General features: G+C 41.9%; 1 protein-coding gene across 1 annotated transcript in view; it reads right to left on the bottom strand.

The window, feature by feature from the left end:
• Positions 1-23,024, bottom strand: part of KCNH5 (potassium voltage-gated channel subfamily H member 5) — a 196,649-nt gene that overhangs the window by 154,687 nt on the left and 18,938 nt on the right. The window contains exons 4-5 of the mRNA XM_063293905.1: positions 14,477-14,592; positions 13,233-13,625 (exon numbers count right to left, since the gene is read on the bottom strand). Coding sequence (XP_063149975.1) covers positions 13,233-13,625; positions 14,477-14,592 — 509 coding nt within the window. The remainder of the gene's footprint in view (positions 1-13,232; positions 13,626-14,476; positions 14,593-23,024) is intronic.

Below are 23,024 nucleotides of genomic sequence, written 5' to 3'. Positions count from 1 at the left end.
TTTGCCTTTGTCATGAGTGCCGTTGAGCTGAAGACATCAGCACAACGGCACACATGACAATAACGAGGAAACAGAGGAAGGGGCTCAAGATAAGCATAGCATGCACAACAAAAGCCACAGACCCTAGCCAGAGGATGCAGCCATCAGAACACAAAAGAGAAAGATGGAAAGACAAAGGCTAGGCGGATCGCGAGGCACACCCAAGCTGTTAGCACAAGCGCAACGGAGATCGCCCAGCTGACAGCAATCACCGGCTGAATGAGGAAACCGATGATGGGCGATCCCGGGGCACCAGCTGGGGCCTCGCAACCCTTCACCTACCGGCAAGACAGCATGCAGGACAAAGGGGGGATGATGTAACCCAGGGTGAGGGGGCGCTGACCAGCGCGGGGTATTTAAACCCCGCACCGGCGCACTCCCCTCACTCTCAGCTTTTTTCGCAACTGGCACTACGTACGAAATAAACCGGAACCTGCTCTCCTTTGAACCAGCGTCTGTGTTTTACTCTGCGGTAGGCAGTGCATGACAGCCTTTCCCTTTCAGTTTTGTTTTGCAAGCTGGCAAGCCCTGGATTTGGTGGTTCTTGTTAGGACTTTTCTCCCCTTTAGTCTTGTTATAGTGCTCTGCACATAATAATTGTAAAGGATAATGGCTATTGCATCATGGAAAGCAGAAGTATTGCTGAAATACGGCCTCTTAAACCACTGTTGAAAAATCGAAAGAACATTGGCTGATAAAGTTCATGGCTTTCATTGTCTATGCACCAATGCTCAGAGTGTGAGAAATAAAATGAGCATGAACTCTCAGTATGAAATAGCAAAATAGGATTTAATTGATATGAAAGAGACCTGGTAGGTTGCCTCCCTCAAGAGGAATATAGCAATTAAATGGTACAATTTGTTGAAAAGAAACAGAAACAATAGAAAGGGAGGAGTCACCTTCACTGCTGCTCAAAAATCAAAATGGCAATTCTCTACAGAACAGCTGGGTTAAACTAAATGGAGGAATAAACCAATAAAAGCAATAGTTATTGATGTCTTTTATCGCCTGTCCAATCAAGGAGAAGTTGTGGATGATGCTTTCCAAAGCAAATTGCAGATCTTTTGAAGAGGCAAAAAAGTTATAAGGATAGGAGAATGTTATAACCTCAACATCTGCTGAAAAACTCAGCCAAGTACTGTCCTTTTAGGAAATTTCTGACTTTCCTACTGACAATTTTCTCCTTCAGAGGATGGCGACTTGATACTAATCATCCACTTGATATTAATCAGTAGGGAACACTTAGTTGACAGTCAAAGTAGCAGGAACATTGGAGGGAAGTGACCACAAAATGCTAAATCTCTGCACTTTAAAGAAAGTTAAAACTAAATATAATCAAATACCTATCTTAGACTTTGAAATTTTGTTTATGAATAAACTCAGAGCAATAATTGAATTATTGAATTGTAGAGCTGCTATCAAGAACAAATGCCAAAATGAACTGATTAGCAGAGGATGTTTAAACCATTTCAGTAATCTGTCTGAAATTTGGTAACTGATGCACGGTACAATATAGACAAAATGCTGGAACAGTTAGATAAAAGCATTAAGTTACCATTCCTCTATCAATTAAACACTAACAGGAAATAAAATATCTATTTAACCACTGAACAATTTTCCCTGAGCTTTTTTAGGAAAGAATAATTAAATTACAAATATCCATGTCATATCCCAAGGGAGCAGAGCTCACAGGCAGCAGATGGAATATATGACACTCCTGTTACAACAACCCTATAAGAAAAGTAGACATTGTTATTCAACCTATATATGGCTAGAATGTTAAAGATGAGAGATGACAAGCTTGTGTCAACTGGATCTGAACTAAAACTGATTAAAACCAAGTCTGGGCACTTAGCACCTCTTTCCTATAGCCCGTTTCACTGTCTTTGTTGTAGGACAATGAAAGTTAACACTCTTCCCTTTCCAAGCTGCAAAGTGGGGAGATTTAAGCATTTGCTTTTTAATTTGGCCCTTATTCTGAAGGGTTCATAACAGAACCACATTCCTACAAACCAGTCAGAGAACTTTAGTTCTTGGATAATGTAGAAGAGTAGCACAATAAATAAATAAAGGCATGAATGAACAATTAGGAAATTATTCTTCCTTTCTGCAGAAAAGGAGGGGAAATAATGAAGAGGAAAACATTACATAGTGAGTGAAAGAGATGTGTGAGTGTGTAGATAATTGGATAGAGACCTCTACATTAGCTCTCTTGAGATGCACTGTATGTTGGATTATGTACAGTCTAATACAGAGTTTGAAAACGTAACGTCCAAGTGCATCAATTACATCCCTCCAGACTTGGTGTAAAATATTTTTAAATTAAAATATTAAATTAAAAAAAATAAAAAGAATAAAAAATCTTACAAGATCACCACAATCTCATGAGGTTTTGCAATATTTCAGTGATCTTGCATAAGATTACATGAGTTTATGTATGAGAATACCAAAACCCTCACATAATTTCATAAGATTTTGGCATTCTCAACCAAGGTCTCACAATATCTCAGAAAGAGAGCCAAAATTTACAGAGGGCTCCAAAACCACTAGTTAAGATTACAAGATGGTGTTATGGTGACAAGATATATGAACCTCTAAAACACTGGCTCCTGAGATAACTTCCTCCCTTTTTCCTTAATTCATCTCAAGAGAATTGCATTGCAGCACTGAACTGTGGATTCCACAAACACTTTTCTGCTTTTTAAAAACCTGTTTATACTTCCTGTGGCTTTCGGCGTGTGTGTGTCTATGTACAGTACATCTAGAACTGAATAGTTTGCTAAACACTCTACAGTTCTTAACAACAGATTGTGTTGCTTTGCACAAAACTAATGCAAATTTTGGATGTTGTTATAAAAAATCAGATACTTGCTTTGAAATTTAAAAAGTTCTCAGCTTTGGTAAGAGGAAAGCTTGTTAGCTGCAGGATCAGAGAAGTGTCAGACTCCTGGTATTCTGCTATGAAACTATCAATAGCACTGGTTGAGAGACTGTTGTTAACCAAATTTTAAAATGGTCCCCGTGAGTGACATTACAAAATGGAACTTTTTTTTAAACAGATGAATTAAAGCCAACTGGGAAATTGTGGTTCTTTGCTTAGAAAGGAGAAAAATCCTTATTTTATATGCGCTGCCTCTCTTCTTCATGCATCAGGTTTAAGTATTTGATGTTAATCCATAGGATAAGATTATTAAAGGCTTTGCTGGTATTGTCATGATCAGATTTTATAGGCTAATTATTTGCTTTGCGTGGGTGTATGTGCACACACATATATATACACAGTACCTTTGAACATACAAATTTCCCAAAGGAGGACAATGACGACTGTGATGATTTGTTTGTTTGTTTATGTAAAAGATCAGTATGGCAGTCCATCTTAGAGCACAACTCTAGTCAGCTCACAACCAAAATAAAAAAAACAGAAACCATAAAAACAGAAACTAAAAACCTGGTGCTTCAATCATCCTCCCAGAGATACCCCAACAACCATCCACAGGCTCCCATCACTCTACTCCAATGCCTGAGTTAAAAGCCAGGTCTTTACCACCTTTCAGAAGGCTAGAGGGTGATGGCCTGCTTGATAGCCAGGGTGAGGGTGTTCTGTAAGGTAGGGGTGGCCATGGAAAAGCACTCTTCCTACATCCTTGATTAATTGGATTTGTTAAGGCCACCCAACTTGAAGAAGACAATGCAACCTCCAGATTTTTAGACTGCCCATGTGGCTAGGATTGATAGCCACATGGTCCAAAATATGTAGAGACTTCCAAACATACTATAGTCCAAAATATGTAGATACATCCAGGATACAAGCCCTGGCACATATAAAAATGGCTTAGTAGTCACTGGATTTGTCCAATATTGCCATTTAAAGACCTTCATGACACAGGCTATTCTCACCACATTTTAGCACACAAATAGACTTAATTAATAAGTACTTTGTAAGGAGATTCACCAATTTCATCTTAGTATTACAAAAGAAAAAAAATTCTACCTACATTCTTCATACAGTCTTTACTTCTTTATACTTCATGCCTCTCTGAAAGCAAAAATGTAATAATTTATCCAGGTCTTTAGACAGCTGAATGGTTTGTATTAGATAATTAGATTCACATTTGCCTGCTCTCAACTGCTATTTTCTTAATGGTTTCAAATATAATTTTACATTATGGGCTGATTTTAAATGCAGTTTTCAAATTTTAATGTACTTTTCACCTCCTCTATATTGAAAGCAATTTTGAGGTTTGCAGGTATACTGTAAATAGCTCTGCATCTTGGAATGACATTGACTAATAGCATAGATAAGGGATTGGCAATTTTTTTGTTGCCAAGGGAAGTGTCATGTTCACATTCTAATGTCTGGTTAACATTGTAACGTTTCACATGTCATTCTCTGTTCCGTATCCCTTCACCCGGGGTTTTTCCATTCTGTTGCCCTCCCTTGTTTTGAGGGCTTGGAATGCATGTTTGGGTTTGCGCTCCTGTTCAAGGTTACTTTCCCAGGCGCATCTAACGGCATTCAGCACCTGGGAGGGGGAGCGTCATGACGGGCGACGGGGCGGGACCTGCCCACAAGCAAGGCTTTTAAGTTTGTATTTGGCGCGCTTTTGCTCATTCTCAGCTTTCTCTGTATTTGCATACTATTCCTTTAATAAATCAGTTATCTTTAAGCCCGAGCTTGTGAGACTGAGTATTTGGGTTTAGGCAATCATTACATAAAGCTGAGAATCATTTTTTCCATTTTCCGCTGGCCCCATCCAATCCTTGGATAAGAGGGAACGCTAGCGATGACAGAACCTCAACTTCGCGTAAGTGAGGGAGGCGAAGAAGAGCGGGAGGTGGTCAAAAGCCGGCCAGCGCTAACCTCGAGAGCGCAAAGAGCAGCACGTCGGGAGTTGCGAGATACCCAATTGGACGAGCTGTTGACATCCATACAGGAGAGTCTCAGGAGTGAACAGAGATCTGTTATGGAAAGAACCACGGGGAGGGGGTCTCCCCAATTGGCCTGGGAGCACGAAGTCCCTCTGTCACCGAAGGTGGTGATAACCAACCAACCCCCGGAGGAGCCGGTCACTCCGGCCCGTATGAGGGCATTGGAAGATAAAATGGATTTAATAGTGACGATCCTCAAGGATCTACCCAGAGAGGATCAGCCCAGAGAGGCAGAGCCCACCCCGGAGGATTGGGAGGAAGAGCCGTCACAGTACCCCAGGCACAGCACCCTGTCCACCCGGGGGAGAAGTAAGACTCGATCAGCCCATCAAAGGGGAGAGCGAGAGGCAAGACCTCCTAGGGATCGACCACTTGTGGGGGCTCGGCGCACGCTGTCATTCGCGGCACCGCCACAGCCAGCTGAGCCGGCAAGAACCTTCCCACCATTTGGAGTGAAGTTTGATGGGGATCCCGCAACGCTCTCCTTCTTTATTACGAATGCCAAGCATTATATGGAAGATTGGGGTCGGAACTTTCGGTCTGAACACGGCAAGGTCAATTTCATTGCCAACAAGCTGAGAGGAAGGGCAGCGGATTGGTATGTGCAACTATGCCAAGCTGAGGCAACCGAGTTAGAGGACTTCGATGAATTTTTGTGGGCACTTAAAGAGCATTTCGAAGACCCCCTAGCTCAAGAAACGGCTAAAAATGATCTGCGGAAACTTTACCAAGGGTCCCTCTCAGTTGCCAAATATGCGTTGGAGTTTAAAGCTTTGGCAGGAAAAGTGGAAGACTGGTCTGAGCCAACAATCATCGAATTGTTCAAGCAGGGGCTTGAACCCGAAATCCTTCGATGGGCTCTGGGCAGAGATGATCCCAAAACGCTATATGGGTGGATTCAGTTGGCGGGAAGCGCAGAAAATGCCCTACGAACCTATGCCCATACCAAAGAGCTTAGACAAACACGTCTCGCTAGAGGAGCGCGCGCATCTGGACTTGCCAGCCGCCCCAAACCGAAAACCTGGGAAGAAGAGAGGGAGCAACGGTTCTCCAAGGGTCAGTGCCTCCGATGTGGGAAAGAAGGGCATCGAGCCACGTCGTGCCCGAGACGCCGTCCAGAGGAACGACAGACGAAACCCGCGATAAAGACGCCTGCTCCTGCTCCACCGCGAAAACTGAAGGCAGCCCTCGCGGAACTGGACCCCCCCGACCTTCCCTTCGGAGAAGAAGAGGAAGAGTTGCAATTCGAGCAGCCGGCGGGAAAAGCCTACCACCTGCCCTGAAGGGCGCCCTAGGGCAGGTGGAAGAAACCGGGCGTAACCATGATTCGGTGAGTGGAAACTTTCCCACACTGACTGTTAAACTTAAGCTGGGCTCACAAACCAAAACCGTGGAAGTGTGGGCCATGCTAGACTCGGGTTGCTCCCGTTCTCTAATGCACCCTGATGTCGTAGCGGCTCTAGAACTGCCCACGTTCCCTTTGCCAAGACCCATGATTTTCACCCAATTGGATGGAACTATGGCGGGAGGGAAGGCAGTCAATCTTTCCACGGGACTGGTCGCCTTGCAGATGGGCTCCCATCAGGAAAAGCTGCCATTTGTGGTAGCTCCAGTGGGGGGTCCTCTGGTGATTTTGGGGATGCCTTGGTTTGTGCAACAAAACCCTTTCATCAACTGGCTGCATAGAACTGTGACGTTTGCGGATGGATTTTACAAAGTACCCGAAAAGGACCTATTGGAGGACATGGAGGGTGGAGGGGTAGCGTATACCACTGTACAAACGCTTCAACCTCTTGAGGGGCTACCCAATCAGTACCAAGATTTTGCTGAAGTATTTGGGGAAAAGGAAGCAGATCGCTTGCCACCCCACCGAAAAACGGACTGTGCCATTGAGTTTTTACCAAATGTAAAATTGCCTCACCCAAAAATATACCCCATGTCTCCCAAAGAGCTTACCACGCTAAGGGAGTTCATTGACAAAAATCTGGCTAGGGGTTTCATTGAGCCTGCTAATTCCCCGGTAGGAGCTCCTGTCCTATTCAGGCCAAAAAAGGATGGGTCATTAAGGCTTTGTACCGATTTCCGCGGGCTCAATGCGGTCTCAATATTAAATAAATATCCTTTGCCCCTGATCAAAGATATGTTATCACATCTGGCCAGAGGTAAAATCTTCTCAAAACTGGATTTGAGAGAAGCTTACTTTCGCATTCGCATAAGAGAGGGGGATGAGTGGAAAACAGCGTTCAACTGTCCTCTTGGGGCTTTCCAATATAAAGTTTTACCATTCGGTTTATCTGGGGCACCCGGGGTTTTTATGCAGTTAATCAATGAGGTCTTGCATGACCACCTATTTAAGGGGGTACTAGTATATTTGGATGATGTATTGATTTATACTGAAACCATGTCAGAACATATCCACTTGGTGCGTCAGGTACTGGCTAAATTGGAAAAAGCAGAGTTGTACGCAAAACTGTCAAAATGTGCGTTTCATCAGTCGCAAATTGATTACCTAGGCTACCGAATTTCAGCTCAGGGCATTGAAATGAACCCTGCAAAAGTAGAAGCTATTGTAGCATGGGAGCCTCCGCGTACCAGGAGACAATTACAAAGTTTCCTTGGATTCTCTAATTTCTATCGAGCGTTCGCCCAAAATTTTGCAGAAATCGCCCTCCCCCTTACTGAACTGTTAAAAACCAAAGGACAGGGGGATACGCGACGTTCAAAGAACCCAGGCGCGCTCCTTAAATGGACTCCAGCCTGTCAGCAAGCGTTCCAAACGCTCAAACAACTTTTTACCACAGAACCAATTTTACAGCATCCAAACCCCTCTCAACCCTTCGTTGTACAAGTCGATGCTTCTGATTTTTCCATAGGCGCAATTTTGTTACAATCTAACCAATCTGGCGCTTTAAAACCCTGTGCCTACCTCTCTCGCAAATTCACTGAAACAGAGAGACGTTGGCACGTTTGGGAAAAGGAGGCTTTTGCTGTAAAAACGGCTTTAGAGACGTGGCGACACCTATTGGAAGGTACTGCCAACCCTTTTGAAGTCTGGACTGACCATAAAAACCTGGAAGCTCTAAGCACCAGCCGAAAACTCAGTCCAAAACAGCTGCGCTGGGCTGAGTTCTTCAGCCGCTTTGACTTCACTCTTAAATTTATACCAGGCAAGAAAAACTTTTTGGCTGATGCACTCTCGCGCAGACCCCAGGATGATGGCCCAGGGCCAACGGTCCAAGGCACCGTCTGGACCGACAAACAATTAAGTCTGGCAGCAGTGACTCGCAGCCAGACTCGAGCACAATTGACTCCGCCTCCGGCCGCTCCGCCTTCCAGCAGCTCACCTCCCTTGTCAATTCCCTCCGATTTGCAACAACAGTTGCTCTCCCACCTAAAAACGGATACTTGGTTGCAAGCCAACAGACATATGTTAACTTTCACCGATGATCTTGCCTGGCGCAACGATCGTCTCTATGTACCCGCAGCTATGCGAAAAACCATACTCCAGCGCTGCCACGATGACAAGCTAGCTGGGCATTTCGGCTACGTGAAAACTTTGCACCTCGTTCGCCGGCAATTCTGGTGGCCAACTTTACTCAAAGACTTAAAAGAATATGTCACTGCGTGCCCTGTATGTGCGGCGATAAAGCGCAAACCGGGCAAACCCCAGGGTCTCCTTCAACCCGTCGCCACTCCGTCGGTCCCTTGGCAGGATATCTCCATGGATTTTATCGTTGATCTACCCCCTAGTCAACGCAAAACTGTCATTTGGGTCGTCAAAGACTTTTTCTCCAAACAAGCCCACTTTATCCCATGCGCTTCTATCCCTACCGCGCAACAGCTGGCACGCCTCTTCCTCATCCACGTGTACCGTCTCCACGGTATCCCCGCCCGTTTGGTGAGTGACAGAGGCACACAATTTACGTCACAATTTTGGCGCGCATTTTTGAAACTTCTGGGTACGAAACAATCACTTTCTACTGCTTGGCATCCAGAAACGGACGGATCTACAGAGGCTGTTAATTCTACCTTAGAGCAATACCTCAGAGCTTTTGTTAACTACCAGCAAGACAACTGGGTCGATCTACTCCCATTTGCTGAGGTCGCTTACAACAATTCCATTCATCAAACCACTGGTCAAGTTCCTTTTAAAACAGTTTTTGGACGCGAATTTGTTCCCATTCCTGAACTTCCTCATCCTCAACCGCTCCCAGCCACCCTAGCTGGCTGGGCGGACTCTCTCAAAGACTCATGGTCTAATATTCTACTTGCCCTCCAACATGCCCAAGCTGCCTATAAACGCCATGCTGATGCAAAGCGTTCCCCAGAACCATCCTTTGCAGTCGGGGATAAAGTCTACTTATCAACTAAGTTTATCAAGTCCCCACAACCCTCTAAGAAACTTGGTCCTAAATTTGTCGGTCCTTTTTCAATTGTTGCTCAGCTCAACCCTGTTACGTTTAAACTCGATTTACCTCACAACCTTAAACGTTTACATCCTGTTTTCCATTGCAGCTTACTCAAACCCTGCCTGTCATCGGACCGTTGGCACCCACAACCCACTCCTCCACCTCCCCTCATGATCGACAACCAGCAACACTTCGAGGTGGCATCTATTCTCGATTCCAGACGCCAGCGCTCTACTCTACAATACCTCGTCCGCTGGAAACATTTCCCTCATCCTGAATGGGTTGCTGCTCCAGACGTGCATTCTCCTCGTCTCGTCGCCCAATTTCACTCTGCCTATCCTGACAAACCGGCTCCCTAATTTCTTTTGGGGGGGCAATATGTCATGTTCACATTCTAATGTCTGGTTAACATTGTAACGTTTCACATGTCATTCTCTGTTCCGTATCCCTTCACCCGGGGTTTTTCCATTCTGTTGCCCTCCCTTGTTTTGAGGGCTTGGAATGCATGTTTGGGTTTGCGCTCCTGTTCAAGGTTACTTTCCCAGGCGCATCTAACGGCATTCAGCACCTGGGAGGGGGAGCGTCATGACGGGCGACGGGGCGGGACCTGCCCACAAGCAAGGCTTTTAAGTTTGTATTTGGCGCGCTTTTGCTCATTCTCAGCTTTCTCTGTATTTGCATACTATTCCTTTAATAAATCAGTTATCTTTAAGCCCGAGCTTGTGAGACTGAGTATTTGGGTTTAGGCAATCATTACAGGAAGCAACAACTGTTTAGGCCTCCAAGCAACAGTGTCTGAAAGGGAGGGGTTAAAATCCACAAGTTGGTGGGTGATCAAAGTCCCATCCTTTAAATAAATTCAGAAGGAGCAGGGCTTGGAACATGACTCTGTATCTGTCATCTTGTGGATTTTGACACATACCCAAATAAACGTTGTTGTCACCAGGAGCAATAGCAGCAAAGTGATGATAGAAATCATCACTGTACTGTTAGGTAGAAATGAAATATTTGGATGTTCTATGTGTATGAATATCATGCCATCAACATCTGGCAATTGCCCGCCAAATGTCAGTGATGAATCTCAAGGTGTTTCAGAGACTGTATAAATAGAGTGGGCCCTCTGAGAGCTTATGGGCAACAGGTTTATGTTGGTATAGACCATACTGAATTAATCTGACCAACAGTCTGCTCAACAAAAGGCAGCTTCAGATTCCATGGATTAAAATGAGAGACAGCAATCTTCATTATAAATCCCTCACCAGTGATTCCTAAAAACTTAGTAGCCATGGATAAAAAGTTCCTGGGAATTTGCAACTGGACCATGAATAGAAAAGGGAAAAAAAGAGGAATAATAATAATAATAATAATAATAATAATTATTATTATTATTATTATTATTTAAACTATGAACAGCTCTCAGAATGGTGCTTTTTAACTGGATCATTTGTGATCAGGAGTTAGTAGTCAGCAGGTCATGTTTGCTGATGACACAAAATTACTTAGAATGGTTTAAGATTAAAACAAAAAGCAGCTCTGAGATGTGAAGGGCTAGGAGGCCAAATCCTATGAAAAACAGTTAAAGGCCCTGGATATGTTTAGCCTAACAAGGAGAGAGCTAAGAAAAGATACAACAGCAGTTTCAGATACTTGAAGGGCTGCCACAGGAAAGACAGTGTGGATTTATTCTCTGTAGCTCCTGAGGGTAGGACAAGAACCAATGGAAAGAAGCTTTACAAATGGAGACCCATATGTGAAATAAGGAGGAATTTCCTAACCATAAGAGCTGTTAAGCAGTGAATAGCCTGCCTCCTGGAGTCATAGGTGCTCATCACTAGAGATTTTCAAGCAAAGGTTAGAGAGCCATTTATTTGGGATTGTAAAAGGATTCTTGCCCTGGGCAAAGGTTTGGACTAGAAGACCTCTAAGGTCCCTGCCAACCCTCTGATACTAAGATTCTAAAGCCATCTGTTTCAGAGGAAGATGAGAGACACACTTCTTCATATAGCATATAGCTACACTATGGAATTCAGTGCAAGATAAAGTGATGGCCAATAACTCCAAAAACATTTAAAGGGGATTGTACCAAGTTATGGAAGATAATACTAGAAATGAATGTATATTGCACCCAGAACCAGGTGCAATTTGCCTTTCAATATCAGCTGCAGGGATAGTGCATAAGCACTATTCCACTCATGCCACACTTGTGAGTTTCTAGAGGTATCTAGTTGGCCATGGCGGAAAGAAGATCTTGGACTGGTAGCAGGGTCATTGAAGAGCAGGGTGTGTTCAAAAAAGTCAAGATTCAACAATCAATTGCAACCATGCAATTGAAACCCTGCCCTTTTTGTAGGTGCATCACACATGCAGCCCACATAAAAAAGGGCAGGGCTTTCATTGCACAGTCATGGCTGCCATCTTGACCTTTTGGCCCCTTTCCCCTGCAGATGCCCCGACTGGTAGATATGCTTTAGGAGTAGGGTCCTTAAGCTATTGAGTCCAATTTCTTGCTCAGTGCAGGAATCCAACTTCAATCATCCTTGACAGATTATTGTCCATCCTCTTCTTGAACATATCCAGCAAAATGGAATGCATAATGCAGCAGCATGGGCAGTGCTGGACATGCCTCAGTATGTACATGTAACACCTCTGCACTGGTTTGCTTCTGGGTGCAATTCAAGGTGCTGGTCATTATCTACAAAGCCCTACATGGTACAGGGCCTGGCTGCTTGAGGGACTACCTGTCTCTCCTAGTATCTCTCCTAGTATCAATCTAGCAGGATTGGTGTGCTCCAGGTTCCTTTGATTAAACAGTCCCATCTATCAGGATTCCAGAAGCACACCTTCTCTGTCACAGTGCCTGCCCCCTGGAATGAGGTCCCTCCCCCTCTCAAGATCCAGCTGCCCACCAAAGAGTCTTGAAGACCTGGCCTTTTGCCTAGGCCTTTGGTGAGAGTGATTGAAGCCCCCTTTAGTTTGTGTGGGTTTGCTTTCATTGTCCAGTTTGCGCCATCTTTTGCCCCTTGTTTTTATCATTGTATCGTTCTATTGTTCTGTGTGCTTTTATCTGTGATCCACCCAGAGTTTCTGGGAGTTGGATGATATAAAAATGTAATAAATAAATAAGTAAATGCACTCTAGATAATTGGTTCTACTTCAGCTGCTCTTTTCACCAGGTAGTTTTTCACACAGAAACTGCCTCCCTGTAACTAAGGAGTAGGCAACATAGTGTCCACCAGTTTTCTTGGCATATCTGATTTTTTTAAAAAAACTTTGAGTATAAATAAATAAGTAGCTAGCATTCCACAAAGCAAACTATTAACCTCTACTATTATTTTTATTTGAAGGGATTTATTTATTTATTTATTTATATTTCAATTTTTGTCACCGCCCATCTCACTCAAGAATGACTCCGGGCGGTTTACAATAAAACTAACTGGGAATGCCCTTAGCCCCACCAAGGCCCTAGCAGAAAGGTAGAAAACATCCTGTGGACAAGTTCTTCTAGCAAATGGGTTTTTGGGGACTGGCCATACCCATCATGGCAGCTATTTTGTAAATATGAAAGTTCCCTACCGCAGCAACTTTCTGAATGGGTCAATCACATGTTTTCAAGATTCCCATGTGCCCCTGGTCCAAGAAATGCTGCCTGCCATTCTTGCTGCAACTTAAGATCATGTGCTACACTATGACACACTGGAAAACAAGACATGGCTTTCTTTTTTCTGATATCTCATCAGATCTTAGAGTGCTATAAGATCTTCCATGAAATGTCATTTCTCAAGGCTAAACATACTTAAGCAACATTTGATTATGTAAGAAAACTAGAACAACAATGATCAAACAGATATTGCTTACCTCATCTACATTCTCAAAGGCATTGATGATGTCATAAGGTAAACATGACAAGAGGTCTATCACAAACCAGGTTTTCAGGTAATTCATCCTGATGAGTTTGGGATCAGATATTACCTCTCCACCAGGTCCAACAAATGTAGTGTGAAAATTCAATACTATGTCCACCAGAAAAATAACGTCCACCACACTATCCAGGACCAACCATGCAATGTTGTTCTGCTTTGTTTTGAAGGAGACATTGTAGGGAACCATAATGGCTGTGTAGAAGGTGAGAATTAAGATGACCCAGTCCCAAGTAGTCTTAAAAGCACAGTAGTGTAAAATTATATGTGGTGGAGTCTTTGGGGCCTCTTGTTTGTATTGTGGAAGAATATCAGAACCCAGTTGGAGAACCTTCAACAAAAGACACACAGATATTACAGCTATGTAATGACAAGCAAACTCATGCAATTCAGAATAAGTAAAACAAATTATAGGTGAATCAAATTGAAATAATTCTAGGCTTACTCATATCCAGCTCCAGAGGTGCAGGCAGTTTTTGGCATTCCTCATTATGCCCATGTAACATCACTGCTCTGTGACCTACACTGGTTCACAGGAGGCTTCCCAGTGCAATTCAAGGTGCTGTTCATCACCTATAAAGCCCTCTATGGCATAGGGCCAGGCTACTTTCTCCCATTTTTTCTGCTTGCCCCAACAGATCTAGTAGAGAGGACATGCTCTGGGTCCCTTCTATCAAACAATATCGTCTTGTTGAACCCCAGAATCGTGCCTTCTGAGTGGCAGTCCCTGCCCTGTGGAGCACTATCCCCCAAGAGATTCAGATGACCCCAACCCTGTTAGCATTTTGCAAGGCACTGAAGCCTGGCTGTTTCCTCAGGCATCTGGGTCAGGTGGATAGATGTTTCTATTGATGTGTTTTGCGGGTGAGTGGGGTTATTGTTTATCCTTTGGTGCTAGGGATTATACAGTATGTGGTGGGTTTTTCTATGTTTTAATTCTTTAATTAAGCTGCCCAGAATCACTTCTGTGAGATGGGTGGCTATATAAACTAAATGAATGAATGATGGTTCAGGAGAACAAGAATACTTCTGGGACATTCCTGTTCCATTCTCCCCAGCTTTCACCTTCTGTTGTCTCCTTCCTTGAGCCTGTTATACCACAGTCTCTTTTCTAGTGTCTTTACATGATACCTAGATCTCACAGTCATAAAAGGTAGTACCAGAGTTTCAACAATCACTTACTTCAGCTAATCGGGAATGCTTATGGATCACTTCAGCTTTGTTCATGGGAGTTAGCTGCTGCAGAACACTCCGGCTGTTTGTCAGAGCTCGTGTCAAACGGGCAAACTTTGTCCAGCCTGAGGAAAGGAAAGAAAATGTTATGGGCCATGAATGACATGACTCATCTATCATTTAGGGGCAAAAAGGCCTAAATGGTTACAGTGTTAATGATGTTATTCCAGTGTTATTCATACAGTTCAACACAGAATATTTAGGGCTATAACAGTCAATTATCAATAAAAATAGTTACCATTTGGTGACAAATTAATTTAAACATTTGTGAAGTGGCAAAAGGTGCTGCTGTCAAATATTGTTCACATAGACTCAGAACAATTTGGTGTCACTGAAATGCAGGACTAGGTGAATGTGTGTATACATGCTAATGTCTTCTAACAATACAGATTTGGTAAACTTCAGCAATTAAAACCGCAATGTTGAGATCAACATCCTTGTCAAATAACATTCTTCTGAATAGCAGTTCATGACAGTATACCCAAAATCTTTCTTCATCTTATGATTACATATATAACAAATGCAGCCATCCCAAATCACTTTCATTAAATAGGAGTTGGTATATAATAATTACACTTATTTTTTTTAAAACTCAAAATTGCAATGGGTCTCCAAGCAAAAAATAATAATAGACATACAACTTTAGCTATCAATGGATCTAGTTAGTTAAGCTCCATCAAGTTCAGGCTTGACTCCATACAAATGCTCATCACTTTCACCTGTCTCCAACAGTAACCATTCCAAGGACATTCCAGTATTCTTTTTGATCCAGTCCATTGCCTCTTCCATTGTCTTCCCCTTCTATTTCTTCCAACTTAGTCAAGTATGATCATTTTTTTCTAGTCAATAATCTGCTCTGATCACATGCCCCAAGATGTAAGTTTTTCCTTGCTGATCATCACCTCAGGGGAGCAGTCTGCCTTTATTTAGTCAAGGATTGATTGATTGATGGTTCTTCCTGCAGTTTATGGTAGTAACTGTCTCTACATCCATAATTCAATATCTTTTTTCTCATGCTTTTTGTTAGTGTCCAGCTCCCATGGCTGTATATTACTACTGGAAAGTCCACTGCTTTTATAGATTAGAAGGATTCTAATCTAGTCCTTCATTATCTTACCTAAATTTGTCACTGACTATTGTGTAGGATTATCTCATCTCTACTTCTCCATCATACTTTCCACCTTTATGTATTCTAGAGCCCAAGAATATATCCTCTTCACTTCTATCCTCTTCTACCTTCTTCACTTCTTCAGCTTCAACTGTAAGTTCAGGAAGCAGGCAAGTTGATTGACTTCTTAATAATTAACATCAATCTTTCCATGTTTGCTTTCATAATAAACTCTTTTAAGTCTTCTTTACTTTGGCTAACAAAAAGGTCTCCTTACATCTCAAACTGTTCATGTTTCACTCCCCAGTTTCAGTTTCAGCTGCTATCTTTTCCAATGCTGCCATTTTGATTCACTGTATGTTATCATTATTGAAATGAAAGTAAATACTCTTAATCTTCTAGTATCTGCAACAGAGTTGAGTAAAGGAGAAACTCTAAAGAGGTTTCCTCAAAGCATGTTTACATAACACTAAATAGTGGTTCATCAATGCATCCTAACCACTCTTCTTTCTGTGATTGAACTCCAGGATTCATAGAGTTTTGAGTATTGTTTACAAAGCTTTAAGTCCAACTAGGTGGTATCACGAAGCTCACCTTCACTGATTTTGAAAAGCCAAACAGGGTTATTGGTTAGTGCTTTGATGGGAGATGACCAGGAAATATCAGGGCTATAGGGTACACTGGGAAGTTTGGGGGAAAATACTCCCTGGAAGAAGACAATAGCAAATTATTTCCATATTGTTGCAAAGAAAACTGTACGAAGGTGCCATGAAATCATCTGGAGTCAAGCGCAATTCAAAGGTGACTTTAGTTTTACAAGGCTTTAGAAAGTTGTCCCAGATATTAGAGTCGGCAATAATATTTTGGTACCTACAAATTAACTTACAGAAGGCTAGGATGAAAACATAAGGCTACATACTTAAATATTTAAGTAATAAAGTCATCTTCTCCATCATCAAGTGTTAGCTGGACTTGGAAGGCAAAATAAATGTTAAAACAAATGCTTTCTTAGGATTTTAAATTCTGTCATGCATTGTTATTGGGAAAACATCATAAGAATGTTAAGCACTAAGAGATCTACTTTTCAGATTAAGGATACTGAAGCTCAAAAAGTGCCCTAGCTCAGTAGCAGGACAAAATTAGCTTCTGAGACAACAATCCAAACTATTCAATGGATGGTCTTATCAGTCAGTCTATCTATCCATCCATCCAATTTATACAGCCATCCATCCAATTTGTACAGCCACCCATCTACCCAAGAAACTCTGGGTGGTGAACCAGATAAAAACAAAGAATTCCATTAAACTAAAGAAGAAGCAAAAACAAAAACAAAAACCAGTAAGACTGTATTGCAGCTCAGTAAAACCACAAAACCGCTAATCCCATATACCCATGCCAGAGCTCCCATGCTAACCTCCCAACCCCAACACCTGGGGAAAGAGCCAGGATTTCACACCTTTTCAAAAGGCCAATAAAGTAAGCATAATTCAGGAGGGAGGCTGTCCTATAGGGCAGGCACCATACAAAGAGAAGGCATGATTCCAGGGACCAGCTGGATGACACTGTTTTATTGATGGTACCTGGAGCATGCCCACTCTACCAGATCTGGTGAGCAGGCAGAAATCACTGGGGAGAGGCGGTCCTGCAAGTAACCCGGGCCCATGCCACATAGGGCTTTAAACACCTTGAAGTGCACCTAAAAGCTTAATGGAAGGCTATGCGATTCACATAACAGCAGTGTTACATGGGAGTACTGTGGTGTGCCCAGAACTGCACATGCTGCTGCATTCTGGATGAGCTAAAGCTTCTGAATGCTCTTCAAGATCAGCCCGAAGTAGAGCATGCAGGAGTAGATTTGATGTAAAGTACAGTTGTAAGATCTTTATGTAGAAATATGTCCTTTCCCAAAATCAGCCTGACATTATAGGAATAGGAAAATAACCAGTAACTCCAGCACAATACCTATCTGCCATCTATGACTCCTCCTTTTGTCTGAATTATCTCGGCTTAGTCAGCTATTTTGAATTTTTGATAGCAGATGGTCGGTCAGTCAAGATTTATTCCCTGAAGTTTAGATCATTAATCTGCATAGTGATCAGATTAAAGCTTTTAACATTTTATTTCCTGCTGTTTGTATAAAGAATGACAGAATAGGCCTTCAGTTTGCCCCTTTTCTTTAATCCTTCACTGCTTAGGCAATGATTCTGTTTAAGTTGTCATACTGAAGAACAACGAATTCCTATTATGTATCTGCATGAAAAATGCTGCACTAAGTCTGCAGCCTGCCAGTGTAGCAATGCCACTAATAGATCTCAATATCCATTTCCAATATGAAAAGCATGCTCTGGGTATTGAAGATAAGTAACAAGGGTGTTTGCAAGTATTATTGCCAGACTTTAATTAGACAAAGATGAAACCAGCTGCTGAATTACTTAACTGATGTGTAATCAAACCAAGTGCAGATAATAACATACATGCAAGCAGAAGGGATAATTCAGGATTGCACTGAATATAACTGCATCCATCCCTCCGTCCTGTATATCTCCCCCCCCGCCCCCGCCATATCTGTGTTCAATGTATTTTGACTGGATTCATACACTGAACTTATATGGTTTGTCTGATTTTAGCTTTGTGCAATGCATGATCCTAATCACAATGGTTTTTAAGCCACTCTTTACAGCTTAGCAAAGTGGGAAGTGTAAATCCAACCAGAGTTGAATCATGGAATCACAAGTAGAACTTTCGGACACCATCCCCTATAATAATCATGGTGATTCTTAGTGAAAAAATGGGATATGGAGAAACAAGTGAGAGACATCAGCACACTCAGGGAAACCCCAGAGTTTGCAATAAAGCAGTGTGTGTGTGTGTGTGTGTGAGAGAGAGAGAGAGAGAGAGAGAGAGAGAGAATATATCTCTGTATTTATCTCCAAACCTCAAAGAGAACAGAGCAAGTCTTAGTGTATTGACCCTGAGAAATATGTTAAGAGAAATGGCATGGCATGGCATGCTGGTGAAGGACATGGCTGGCTGGACAGACCCTGCAAAGTCATCTTATTAAGAGATGAAAATACCTACAACATTTTGTTGCAGGTCCAACTTGTTCCTATCCTATTTTGAAAACTCGCCTACAGAATATCATAGAACCTAACTGTTCATCAGTAGCAGTCTCCGAGACATGTTGGCATCATAAATCCTGTCTAGTCCATTGATCTGCAATCTTCTTCCCTTGTCTTGTTATTTTTACCTTTGCAAGGAAAAAATGTCTGCTGCTTGTAAATCACGTGATGCGACAGGCAACATCTCAGAAAAGGCACTCTATCCTGTATGAAAGTAAAAAGGGGATCCCTCTTCAAAGTGTCTCCTACCTGCAATTTTTATAAGCACTTACATTAATATAATACATATTATTATTTTAATGTAGTTTCCAAATGTAGTTGAGAAAGTGAGGGTTTGGTTGAACTTAGTGTCCTTTAAAAGGCTGCACTTGCCTGTGTGAGTGTGCTGTTTCTCCCTCGACCCCTGGCTGCTCTACTCACAAGAAGACCACAAGACTTCCATCCCAAGGTCTCCTCACAAGGAGCAGCAGTCCAGGGTGCAGGTGGCCAATCTCTCAGTCTTTCCTTTATCCAGAAAGACTTTGCCAGCCAGAAATCACCTCTGGCCACCATTCACTGCCACAGTGCCATCTCCACTCCTTTGGAGCTGTCTAGTTTGCCACAAAACCTCATCTGGAAGCCTAATCTTAATCACTTTTGGATACAATCAATTTATAGTTGAAAAGAGGTCTTTGAAAACAGTGGGATAAAGAAAAACAGCCTCTTGGTGAGTCAGCCTCCCTTCCAAATTACTAAAGAAATTTGGAAGAAACTAAAACAAAGAGGAAAATAATATTTTTAAAAGACTTTAAAACAATAGCAAAGAGCTTAACAAGATTTTAACTAAGAAAGTTATAAATGGATAAAGGAGACTGTATAAATTTGAAAGATTAATATTTTGGCAAAAGTGCTTTTGGTGCTATTTGGAATTAATTAAATAAATAGACCAGAACTTCATGGGGATGTTGATTGTTTGACATCAAAGGGTGTCAGCTTTGCAAGGTATACCAGACAGGAAACACAGCCCAATGAGCTAATTCTACTTTATTGTAAGGTTACATAACCAGAATCTTGCAAGTCTGAAAGAATATCTTTCCCCCTATCCCCTTTACAGCCCAAGAAACTAGTGAGGGTCTCTTCTGAGCCTCTTGCCTGCCCACATTCCTACTGTTAGGAATTAACAACCAAAAGACGAAGATGTTAATAAAAAATATGGAAATGGAAGCCAAATGAAACTGATGGGGAAAAAAACTCATTTTAAGATTGAGAAAAAAGTAAAATACTTGGATACTACTATGATTAATACGCGGTGGCGCTGCGGGTTAAACCGCTGAGCTGCCGATCAGAAGGTCGGCGGTTCGAAACCGTGCGGCGGGGTGAGCTCCCGTTGCTCGTCCCAGCTCCTGCACACCAAGCAGTTCGAAAACATGCCAATGTGAGTAGATCAATAGGTACCGCTTCGGCGGGAAGGTAACGGCGTTCCGAGTCGTCATGCTGGCCACATGACCCGGAAGTGTCTATGACAACGCCGGCTCCAAGGCTTAGAAACGGAGATGAGCACCGCCCCCTAGAGTCGGATTCGACTGGACTTTACGTCAAGGGAAACCTTTACCTTTACCTTTACTATGATTAATATGAATTGTATGTTATTTCAGAACAATTATGTTAACACATGGAATGAAATTAAGAAGGACATGTCAAGATGGGGAAAATTACAATTATCACTGTTGGGGAGAATTTCTGTTATAAAAATGTACTACTTAGAATGACGTTTTTGTTCAAAACAATACCTATTTTGACAACTGATGTACCATTTAAGCAATGGCAGAAAGATATATCTAGGTTTGTATGGCAGGGAAAAAGCCAAGGGTTAAATATAAAGTCCTCCAAGATGGAAAGGAATGAGGAAGATTGGGATTGCCTGATTTAAAACTGTATTTTGCAGCCAGTTCTTTGGTTCGGATGAAAGAGTAGATGCTGAGATAAAGAAGAATTTTAGAATTGACACAATCTGAGGTTTGGATGTCATGGTTTTCTATGGTACGATAAAGTTAAGGTTAATGTAGATTTTAAAAATCACTATGTCAGAAGTGCAATATTGAGAATATGGAAAAGATATAAACCCAGACTGTGCCCGAAAATGCCTTCATGGGTCTCAGCACAAGAAGCATTTCATAGGAAAGAAACAGCAGGTAAAGAGAAGTGGTTAACCTATTGATAGTTGTTCGAACAAGAGCATGGAGACTATAAGATGAAAGCAAGAGAACAATTGGCTGCAGAGGGATTTAGTTTTCAGTGGTCTCTGTATGCTCAGTTAAGAGGAAGATTCAAGGTAGACTGCATGACATTTGGAAGTGAGCAACAAAAGACAGAATTTGCAGTTGAATTACATACAAATGATGAACACGTCATTGCCAAAATGTACAAACTGTTGCTGAAATTTGAAATGGAGGACAAACAAGTGAAAGAGTGTATGATGAAATGGGCTAAGAATTTTTGGACATAACATGTTGTTGTAACAGTGGGAAAACATGTGGCTGAACGGACTGAAACTCACATTACGTTATAACCTAAAAGAGAATTTCTACAAAATAACGTATGGTTGGTATAGGACTCCAGAAAAACTATCCAGAATGTATAGAGGTACCTCAAATTTATGTTGGAAATGTGGACAACATGAAGGGTCATTTCATCAAGCCTGGTGGACTTGTAAAACAGCGAGAAAATTTTGGGTTCAGATACTTACACTGATACAAAGAATTTTAAAGACTGAGATTCAACTGAATCCAGGACTTTTCTTGTTGGAATTAATGGGCAGACACCTAGAAAAGAGCCATGGAAGACTATTTTTATATATGATCACTGTTGCAAGACTGCTATATGCACAAAAATGGAAAGACTCTGATACACCCACAATGGAGGAATGGCTGGTGAAGATGACGGAACTAGCAGAGATGGTAAAATTAACTTGTTTGCTTAGAGAAAGATCAACTATTACATTTATTAGTGACTGGAAATCCCGTACGGACTTTTTGCTGAAGAAAAATTAAATTTGTGATTTATGGGTTTGATTATTAGAAAGGGTAGCTTATGGAAGAAGGAAATTATGATGTAACCTTAGAAAGAGTGGGTAAAATATAAATGCATTTATAACTGCTGTCAAAAAGTTCAGAAGCTGCTTCTTTATAATCTTTTCTTTCTTTTTCTTTCCATTTCCATTTCCATTTTCTTTCTTACTTACTCACTATTCTTCTTTACTTTCTTTGTTTCTTTTCTAATATTTTTATTGCTTTTATCTTGTTAAAATACCTTTAATAAAAATTACATATATGAAAAATGTACAGTCTAATTAATGGGATACATCTTTGTTAAGTGATTCAAACTAATTTAATTGAGTAAACCAGCCCATCCATCCAATAAAAATTGGATACTGTTGAAGGATCTTCTGTTCTCCACACTCAGAACATTACACTTAGGGGTCTTCCTCTGCCCAACTGCTATTGAGCAGCAGCTGCTAGCCCCAAGGCTCTTCCATCTCAGTGGTGGAGAGCTGTTAGCATGGCTAATACATTCAAGCAGAAAGAAACACTCCCTCATTTAACATTTTAGCTGTACAATTCATTGTTCCAGACCCTTTGCAGCAAAATGCTCAGGAGGTGGCATCAACTTGACCTTGCTCTGACAAGCAAATGCAGAAGCATGGAATCATCATAGCCTTCAGGGGAAAACCTTCCCCTCTTTCTCCTCTCCCTCTTCCGAACAAAAGCCAATTGTGTTCATTTATATGCTCTTTCCAATCAATGAGACATTCTGGAAATCACTTGTTGTATGGTGGTTTGGCAGAACACAGAGGAAAGGACTGTATTTCCAGCCTTCCTTGTTCATTTAGGCTAATGAAAGTAAAATACTGTTGCTTGCCAAAAATTGATAGAGCAATCTTGCCATTATGTCATCCTGACCCCCAGACTTTAACATAGAATCATAAGGTTGGAAGGGACCTGGGAATTCTTATAGTCCAACCCTGTGTCCAGAACATACCATCCAGGACAAATGGCAATCCAGCCTTTGCATGAAAACCTCCAGTGACAGAGCAACCACAACTCCAAGAGGCCAGTTATTCCATTACCCTCAGGAGCTATGGAGAACATAAGGCATGCCCTTCCACTGGTTGCTTCTCTGAATATCCTGTTCATGAAGTATGAGCAAAAAGTTTGAATAGCTCTAACCCAGCACAAAGAAAGCCAGTCTGATTCCTTTTATTTACTTCAGTGCTGCGGGAACCATCTACTGT

The sequence above is a fragment of the Candoia aspera genome, chromosome 1, assembly GCF_035149785.1.
Source record: "Candoia aspera isolate rCanAsp1 chromosome 1, rCanAsp1.hap2, whole genome shotgun sequence".
In the NCBI taxonomy this organism is placed as follows: Eukaryota; Metazoa; Chordata; class Lepidosauria; order Squamata; family Boidae; genus Candoia; species Candoia aspera.
Note: the sequence above shows the minus strand (reverse complement) of the source record. Positions and strands in the feature narration are given on the sequence as shown.